The sequence below is a fragment of the Alosa pseudoharengus genome, unplaced genomic scaffold, assembly GCF_046254945.1.
Source record: "Alosa pseudoharengus isolate Yale_2024_CS ecotype anadromous, Long Island Sound unplaced genomic scaffold, YU_APseudo_1.1 YU_APseudo_1.1_scf_3, whole genome shotgun sequence".
NCBI lineage: Eukaryota > Metazoa > Chordata > Actinopteri > Clupeiformes > Clupeidae > Alosa > Alosa pseudoharengus.
Window position 1 is genome coordinate 6,726,522 of NW_027468718.1, and position 10,000 is coordinate 6,736,521.

At 43.1% G+C, this 10,000-nt stretch overlaps 2 protein-coding genes across 2 annotated transcripts in view; both read left to right on the plus strand.

The window, feature by feature from the left end:
* LOC143100098 (zinc-binding protein A33-like) overlaps positions 1-2,549 on the plus strand; it is a 9,349-nt gene extending 6,800 nt beyond the window's left edge. The window contains exon 7 of the mRNA XM_076263040.1: positions 859-2,549. Coding sequence (XP_076119155.1) covers positions 859-1,400 — 542 coding nt within the window. The 3' untranslated portion in view covers positions 1,401-2,549. The remainder of the gene's footprint in view (positions 1-858) is intronic.
* Positions 2,550-4,084: 1,535 nt separating this feature from the next.
* LOC143100100 (zinc-binding protein A33-like) overlaps positions 4,085-10,000 on the plus strand; it is a 13,023-nt gene continuing 7,107 nt past the window's right edge. The window contains exons 1-6 of the mRNA XM_076263041.1: positions 4,085-4,150; positions 4,244-4,724; positions 4,923-5,018; positions 5,569-5,799; positions 7,011-7,033; positions 7,121-7,239. Of these exons, the coding sequence (XP_076119156.1) occupies positions 4,323-4,724; positions 4,923-5,018; positions 5,569-5,799; positions 7,011-7,033; positions 7,121-7,239 (871 nt within the window). The 5' untranslated portion in view covers positions 4,085-4,150; positions 4,244-4,322. The remainder of the gene's footprint in view (positions 4,151-4,243; positions 4,725-4,922; positions 5,019-5,568; positions 5,800-7,010; positions 7,034-7,120; positions 7,240-10,000) is intronic.

A 10,000-nucleotide genomic window follows, 5' to 3' on the forward strand; every position in this document is an offset into this window, starting at 1 on the left:
TCAGCTATCCAGCAGCAGTGTGTGTTGTTTAGCCTAGGCTGAGTGTAATCTTAGGTAATGTTATGTCATGTATGAGAACTAATATTGCCTGGCAATAGCCTACTACATTGAAATAGCGGCGGCCATATCTCCAGGCATTTTGGTGTTAAAGTTAACGTTAGTTTGCTTTGCATGTGAACATGATTGCGATGTAGCCTATGACACGAAGCAGTAGCCTAACATTCCCTTGAACGAAAATTAGTATTACGAATAATTTAGATATTAAAATCATATAGCAAATTATAGCCTAATGACATACTACAATTATAGCCTTATGATATATTACAAAAAAAAAGTCGAGTCCTCAACGAGTCATCGCGAGTGCGAATGCACGAGTCCGAGTCCAAGTTCGAGTCATCAGTGCTCAAGTCCAAGTCAAGTCACGAGTCTCTAAATTTAGCTAATGACTCGGACTCGAGTTCGAGTCTCGGACTCGAGTACTACAACACTGATTAATAATGACCATCATTCACATCCTCATCACACATCACTCAGCCCTATTGATAATGACCATCATTCACATCCTCATCACACATCACTCAGCCCTATTCATAATGACCATCATTCACATCCTCCATCACACATCACTCAGCCCTATTGATAATGACCATCATTCACATCCTCATCACACATCACTCAGCCCTATTGATAATGACCATCATTCACATCTTCATCACACATCACTCAGCCCTATTGATAATGACCATCATTCACATCCTCATCACACATCACTCAGCCCGATTGATGATGACCATCATTCACATCCTCATCACACATCACTCAGTGTTCAGCTCATGTGTGTGTTCTTTCTCTCTGCAGCTCCTGTGACTCTGGATCCCAACACTGCAAAACCCAATCTCATCCTGTCTGAGGATCTGACCAGTGTGAGATGTGGTGATGAGAGACAGCAGCTTCCTGATAACCCAGAGAGATTTGATGAGTATCTCAGTGTCCTGGGCTCTGAGGGCTTTAACTCAGGGACTCACTGCTGGGATGTGGAGGTTGGAGAGAACACAGTGTGGCATGTGGGTGTGATGACAGAGTCTCTCCAGAGGAAGGGAGAGTATTTATCCAGGAGTGGGCTGTGGTATGTGGTGTATACTGGTACTGCATATGGAGCATGTGCTCCTCCTCATGCCACCACTCCCCTCACAGTGAAGCAGAAACTCCAGAGGATCAGAGTGCAGCTGGACTGGGACAGAGGAGAGCTGTCATTCTCTGACCCTGATAATAACACACACATACACACTCTCACACACACTTTCAGTGAGAAACTGTTTCCATACTTTAATGGCTGTACGAAGTCTCCTATGAGGATCTTACCAGTGAAGGTCTCAGTTAGAGCAGAGCAGCCCAGTTAGAGCTGATAGTGTCTCTGTGTGGACCAGAGCTGATCAGCATGAGGAGATGAATCAGTTAGAGGAGACTCTGAGAGAAAACACCACTGTGGACTGAGAGAAATCACCAGCATCAGACACACCCTCTTCTCCCATGTGATCATTTGCCATTCATTGTACACGATCCACCTGTTTAAATGTTGTGTAAGGGATAAAGGTTTTTTTGACATGTAAAATATATTAGGTAAATTTCACTTCTGCATCCATCAGAATCTGATACAGAGTTATGGAACAGCTTTGAACAGTGAACAGTGTGAACAATCAGGTGATGACTGTCTGATGGTCTTGTAGCACCCAAAGGCTGTTGCACTGCCACTGGAAGGCCAGCAGGGGGCAGAGTGCCACAGCATAACAGGCATGTTGAAGGGGTGGGGTGAGAGCCAGAGACACAATGGGGCTCTACAACATGTACAGTGTGTTGATGACCCATGACCCAACATGTACAGTGTGTTGATGACCCATGACCCAACATGTACAGTGTGTTGATGATGACCCATGACCCAACATGTAGTGTGTTGATAACCCAACATGTACAGTGTTTTGATGATGACCCAACATGTACAGTGTGTTGATTACCCATGACCCAACATGTACAGTGTGTTGATGATGACCCATGACCCAACATGTACAGTATGTTGATGACCCACGACCCAACATGTACAGTGTGTTGATTATGACCCATAACTCAACATATACAGTGTGTTGATGATGACCCATAACCCAACATATACAGTGTGATGATGACCCATGACCCAACATGTACAGTGTGATGATGACCCAACATGTGCAGTGTATTGATGATAACCCATAACCCAACATGTAGTGTGTTGATGACCTGCTCATAGGCTTCAGTGTAAACACATCAATAATAATAAATAATTGTGATCATACACACATGATGCAGCAAAGACACAACATGCACATCAGTGATCACTGGTGATGGAGACACAACATGCACATCAGTGATCACTGGTGATGGAGACACAACATGCACATCAATGATCACTGGTGATGGAGACACAACATGCACATCAGTGATCACTGGTGATGAGTTCATATTTATCATGGGGTATGGTCCTTACTGGATGACTGCTTGAGTGGTGTGGAATTCATTAAAATAAATATTGTCTGCTAGTTTTGTTTTCTTCATTATTTCCACATTTTCATATACTGTATGCTCTGAAACTGTAGCTGCTGGTGAAATCAGGAATGACAGTGTGTGTTTTTTAGATGGACGGGAGAGAGCAGCAGGCACCTCAACGCTGATAGTGAGAGTGGAACATTATGTCAGTCAGAGCCCAGACTGTTATGTGTTATTGTATTAAATCATTGCCATGTGTTATTGTATAAAGCAGTCAAAACTCTCCCCTTAGAGTTTTTCACCGTTGCTAAAACACTAAAATCCATTCTAAACCAAATCTTTAGTTTCCTGAACTGTTTAATGCAAAATCTTAATCAGTTTGCACATATAGAACACATAGCAGATCTCATAGACTCTTTTTTTGCAAAACTCTAAACACATTCTCAGGCAATAAGACACACTTTGCATTGTGATGCACTTGCATAATGGTAACCACATGTGGAAAAAGCTCCACACAAATAGACACATAATGTGACATTTTCAATATTAGCCAGTTCAGAGTGCAAAGAGGTTGCTGAACAGTGCAGGTTTATATTAGCCTGGCAATTTGCCATCCCCTTGGTACGCTTCGCTTCTACAAGGGTCTGGGATCTCGGCTATTGACGAACGTTTGCAGGCTGGATGCGGAGAGGGAGTTAAGTCATTTTCCGACGAATGACCGTCGCAGGAAGTTGCGTCATAACAAAGGGACGCCAGACCCTCTTGTAACAGCTACTCGGTGATACTGCAGACTCGTAAAAGTAGTTAGAAAATAAGGCAGAAAAACGACAAGTTTCCTCATGCTGCTTCCTTATGTTGGAATATGCAAAAATGTACAAACAATCAAGAGGATGCTTTCTTGTATGTGATTTCTGCAACAGTGATACTGCAAACGTGTTGATAGCCTATTGTTGAGCCTATTTTTATGCTGTAGCCTAGTGTAAAGCATGTCACACTAGACTAGCCTACAGAAAACTAATTGATGTGATATAATGATAACTTGTATGCCTACAATGGTTTATTAAACATCGTAGTCATTTATTTAGTCAGTCATCATGTTCATGTTAATGAATAGGAAGGACATCTATAACAATACCAACATTTAAATAAACCAACATTTCGCGCAATATCTGCCGTGAGTCCCTATGCGTGAGTCACGAGCTCCTCCCAGCTGACTGGCAGATCACGTGGACAGTCAGTCGCGATCGATTATTTAATAAATACATGTGAATTACGAATAATAATAAAAAGATTCTACATAATGTGACTATTTTTTCCATGAACTGTAAAAGAAAACACGTTTTTCCCCACTGTATTCTCCATAAAGAGTAAAGTAAATTATGTACTTATTTCTGGAATTGACGTCACTTCCTGGACTTGTCTGAGGCTGGTCTAATGGGTCATTCGTCTCTATAAGACTTAACTCCTACTGCTCTTTCTTCCACCCGCCCTCTCACTATTGCAGCAGAGCTGACCAATCAGAATCCTCCACCTAAGTCCCTCCCTCCACCTCACCTTGTTGTTGAATGAGGAAGTGGGGAACTGAGATGGACGTACTAGAGTGATTGACAGCTTCTCTCCGAACTCTAAAAAGGTACGAGGGTGTTAAATGCTTATACTGCACTAACAAACATACAATGTCATTTAGCCAAATGCCTGACAGCCTTCATGTTGTATTTTCATTTAGAGACTGACATGATCCCCACACAGTGAAGTTGAAAGTGAAAGCAACACAGCCATTCCAAGACTGGGTCTACTGCAAGAACATGGCATCCAAAACTTTCTACGAAGAGGATTTCTCCTGTCCTGTGTGCACTGAAATCTTCAGGGATCCCGTTCTCCTCTCCTGTAGTCACAGCTTCTGTAAGGTCTGTCTGCAGCAGTTCTGGGAGAGCAAAGGATCAAGAGAGTGTCCAGTCTGCAGGAGGAGATCATCAAAGGACTATCCCCCTGTTAACCTCCACTTAAAGAACCTGTGTGAGTCTTTCTTACAGGAGAGAGATCAGAGAGCTTCAGCAGGGTCTGAGGTGCTCTGCAGTCTGCACAGTGAGAAACTCAAGCTCTTCTGTCTGGAGGATAAACAGCCTGTGTGTGTGGTGTGTCGAGACTCAAAGAAGCATAAAAATCACAACTTCTGTCCCATCAACGAGGCTGCACTAGATATTAAGGTATTTGAAATTCTTGGAAATTCTTGAAATTATCCTGGTAGTTTATTTTCAAAATGACACACTTTTTTTCAAAATACACTAAATTATTTTTTTAGAATAGATTATGAATTAAATATGAATATCTCTGCATACACAACTAAGTCATAGAGTGTCCATCATAGAGTTATTACCCTGCAGTAAAGTGTGCATGTATTTCAGGAGGAGCTCAAGATCAAACTGGAGCCCCTAACAAAGAAACTGAAGATCTTTGGAGAAGTTAAACTCATCTGTGACCAAACAGCAGCTCACATTAAGGTAAGACATAACCCAGTGTTTTTCAACCTTTTTTGTGCGACGGCACACTTTTGACACTTAAAATGTCCCACGGCACACTAACATCCTGTGTGAAGAACAAATAAACATACCAAAGCCTAAAATTCCAAATAATACACAGATATGGCCTTATTATGGCTTCTATGCAAGACCTGCTCAATAAAACAAGCGACCACTGTTTCATTTGTAGGTGACTATATCTAATTTAATTGTTGTTATGAACTGGATATGTGATTCTGTGAATACTGGATATGGGGCCCCCGTTGTACAATGCCTGCATACCACAAATAGTGCAATCATACCATCAATGAGAGCATGCGGTTATAAATTATTTGATGCAACAGTTGCTTTTCTGGACCAGTGAGTGACATTTGGGTAATTTGCTGCGGCACACCTGATGATCTCTCACGGCACATTAGTGTGCCCCGGCACAGTGGTTGAAAAACACTGACATAACAACTTTCTTTCAAAGAAAGAAACAACTTTCTTTCAAAGAAAAAATAAGGGAATTGTAATGTGTGTGTTAATCTAGAGCCAGACCCAGAATACAGAAAAACAGATCAAGGAGGAGTTTGAGAAGCTTCACCAGTTTCTACGAGATGAAGAGGCAGCCAGGATAGCTGCACTGAGGGAGGAAGAGGAGCAGAAGAGTCAGATGATGAAGAAGAAGATTGAGAAGATGCGCAGAGAGATCTCATCTCTTTCAGACACAACCAGAGCCATAGAAGAGCAGATGGGAGCTGATGATGTGACGTTTCTACAGGTAAGAAGCAGTCTTGAGCTTTTCTACCTCAGTGTCACTGGTAGCTGCTGTGTGATTGGACAAAGAGAACTCCAAGCTGATGTGCTGCAGATGTGTGAACACAGTAGGGGTCCATCATGGAGCTCTATGAGGTCAGAGCTGTGCATTTAAGCAATAAGCCCCGAGAGGCCGTAGATTACACTGATTCTACAACAGCTAAGGGGCGTTGTTAGGCACGGCGCGCTACAGCTAAGGGGCGTTGTTAGGCACGGCGCGCTACAGCTAAGGGGCGTTGTTAGGCACGACGCGCTACAGCTAAGGGGCGTTGTTAGGCACGACGCGCTACAGCTAAGGGGCATTGTTAGGCACAGCGCGCTACAGCTAAGGGGCGTTGTTAGGCATGATGCGCTACAGCTAAGGGGCGTTGTTAGGCATGATGCGCTACAGCTAAGGGCCGTTGTTAGGCACGACGCACTACAGCTAAGGGGCGTTGTTAGGCATGATGCGCTACAGCTAAGGGGCGTTGTTAGGCACGGCGCGCTACAGCTAAGGGGTGTTGTTAGGCACAACGCGCTAGTGGAGTAAATCCCCCCTTAGCTGTTGTAGAATCAGTGTAACCTACGGACTCGAGTTGCTTATTGCTTTTCTAAAACTGTTACTATAAATACCTGGCAAAAGTCAAGGTATTCCTAGATAATCATTATTCCGCCAAGAAATATATTTCCTCTATCTGAATGGTTGCCAAGCAACATGGAGACCCAGCTAGGCCTACTTTAACTTTTGTATCAAGTTGTGGTAGAGCAGTAATATAGAACGGAATGCGCTCAAGGTGTATGTTTATGCTGCATTTTACAACGGCATAGAATACGATTCAGCCAATCACAATCAAGGACCGGAACTATCAGTTTTAGAATATGACATCAGCACTCTCAAGAGGGTCAGCTCAGCTATACTGGACCATAGTGGACATGAACTGATGCACTTCATAGGGAACACAGCTCTAGTGGACCATAGTGGACATGAACTGATGCACTTCATAGGGAACACAGCTCTAGTGGACCATAGTGGACATGAACTGATGCACTTCATAATGAATTTAACCTTATTTGTGGTTTATTCATTCCCACATTCAAAGTTTGCTTATGTTTACTTTAACTAATTATAGCAACGGCAAGTTTGATTTGAAATAATAATGTAATGCTTACTGTATTTCACCCTTTATTGTTCTGCAGAACTGCAAGAGCACAGTGGAAAGGTGAGTGATCTGCCTCCTGTCTCTCTCTCTTCTCTGTGGTTCTGAACCCAAACCCACAGCAGCACTGACTCCTGAATGTTATTCCAGAGCCCAGTGCACACTGCAGGATCCAGAGAGGGTTTCAGGAGCTCTGATCAATGTGGCAAAGCACCTGGGCAACCTGAAGTTCAAAGTCTGGGAGAAGATGCAGGAGATTGTTCAGTACAGTGAGTTCTGTACACACACACACACACACAGCTGGTCCATTAGAGCAGGTGGGGCAGAGCCCTACCAAATTCCTCCACTAGAAAAAGTAGATCCATAAACAAGATTCTAAATGAATGTTGTTTTTACATTCATTCGGTGAGATAAGTATTTATTCCTTTTATGTTTCTAAATTGTGATTTTTTTAACCCTTAGAACCCTAAGCTGTTTTTAGGGCATTTTCACTACCTTTATCCATAAGGATTTATTCTGGTCATTGTAAGTGCCACACACATATATATATATATATATTGTTTTTTTTTTCAGGAGAGTCTAGGCTTTTCAGATCTGCCATCATTTCATGTATTAATACTAGCATTGATTTTATTTTGATTTTTAAAGAATTAAAATATAAAGTGTATTATAAAAATTCTTATATTTCGACATGTATCTCACCACAGCAAGCTCACAGCTCTACATGCATTTCATGTGTGTGTAGGGCAGACTGTCCTGAATCGGGCAATATAATTGCCATGTTGGAGGGATACTCTGGGGCTGAGCAATTTACAGAAAAACTTGCTGTGTGATTTACGGAAATAAATGCCATTTTTTATTTAGTGATGAAAAATGACCTTTCTGCGCTCCATATCTGTGACACGAACTGATCTGACTTGACCCGAGGTTGCGTGTTAGCCTGCGTGCCCGTGTGTATGCAGTCATAATAATTCTCAACTTTTTACTGCATTGCCATTAACAAAGTAAAGGCAAAAAAGGTGTTTATTTGTTGAACAAATTGGGATGCAATGTGAGCCTTGAATTAGATGCCATGCAGGAATTTGCTAGGATCTCAAAACCGGAATATGAACATGCTTTGCCATAGAGAGACACATGATAGCATTGGATTATAAACATGCTTTGCCACAAGAACAGACGAAAACATGGGGTAAGTCCAGCTATATGAAGTTATTATTTTGCTCTCACTTCGTCTGTTTTATAACCCAGAAAACGTGGTATCAAATGATAGCTCCGAGTCTCCTCTTTCATCTGACATGCGTGGCATATCTATGCGATCACGGGTCCGCGAGTAATTCAAACGAGAGTAATGAGTGTGCAGCGTTGGTTTGTGTACATGACGTTATTATTTTGCAGTCACTTCGTCTGGTTTTATAAGCCAGAAGGGTCGATAAACATGATACCAATGGATAGCCCTGTGCCTCCTCTTTCATCTGATATGCTTGCCATATCGATGCGATCACGGGTTCGCGAGTAATTCAAACTAGAGTAATGTGTGTGCAGGTGAACGCAGAGAAGTATAGACTGTAAATTTGATTTGATTTAATTTCATGATTTTTTTAAAATTTCTTACTTGATCGTACAGACAAGTGTGTAGTCTCGTTGGAAAGCCCCACTTCGGCTCTGTCGTGCAATAAAGGTTTCATCCGTTTCATCCGGCTCCGTTCCGGAGCAATGTAACAGAAAAGAAAGGGTGTGTGTCGTAGCCTTTACTCCACCAATGACAGGTTCGGACCTCTCGGAGACACAATACCAGACTGAGATAATAATTAGCAATGTTATTTTATTGTACAAAAAGCATGGTCCAACAACACACAATAACAGGACAGGCAGGCTGGTAGAATAGCTAAACCAGAACCGACATTCTCGGCAGCCCTCCTCTTAAGGCCCAGGTTGAACAGACTACCACGGATAGCACAACCCCCAGATGAGGCCAAAAAAAATAATAATAAACAGCGATTCCAAACTGATACTACACACATGACTGATGCAACCCAACGAGTTACTTCACCCAGCCCAATACACAAAGAAATGCCCCCACTTCACTTTCAATGCATTCACACATGGGATCAGTTTCCCCACAGTAAATAAAGGCCACAACACCCAATAGAGATCACAGCAAGCAATAGAGATCACAACAAGCCACACATTAGATAACACATCACATCATATGTCCAGCAATCAGTTCGCACTCAGCATAAGTCAAATAATTCCTCCCATTAACCATTTCAAAGTTGTGCAAGACTGGAGGAAGCCACGGGCAGTTCAATGGATGGAGAGAGGGCTTACCGCGATTCTGTCCATGCCCACTGCTGAAGCTGCACGCTGTTGAAGCCACGCACACACATGGAGTATCGTTGGTCGGCGGCTTTCCCCCTCGCCGACCAAAAAAACAAAAACAAAATCAACGTGTCCAACAAGGGAAGAGCCGCGCCGAGCTTTGAACGAAGGCAGCGAATCCAATTGCCAGCGCCGCCACACTCACTAGCTTGCTCCACAGGTACGCTCTGATGTAAACAATGCGGCCCGTTCTCCCCTGGTCAGCCGTCGCTCCCTCTCCGTCTCCAATCACACCTCGAAGCAGACAAAAAGAACAGCACTCACAAACATGCAGAGCAAAGGCCAGCCCACTCATTCATAATAAGGGAGAAGGGGTTACTTTCCTTTTGCTGGAGTTTAACACGCATCTCCTCCGATAGCTGTTCCTCTCCGTTCAGGCAACGCGACTCCAACGTAGCGATCTCCCTTTGAAACAGGAACAACTTTCAAGGCCCAAACAGCTAAACCCTGGCCCATTCACACAAATTAGAGCAGCAGTAATAACTTCCCTTGAGTCGGCGTGTAACACGCGTCCTCTCAGTCAGCACGCAGTAAACCAGTCTTGTTCCACTCAGCTGTGCCTCCAGACACGCGTGATCAGGTAAGCCACCCTCTGCTCCCGACCTCCGCTGCCCTATAAAAAGCATTTCCCTCCCAATTGCTTCAATAATC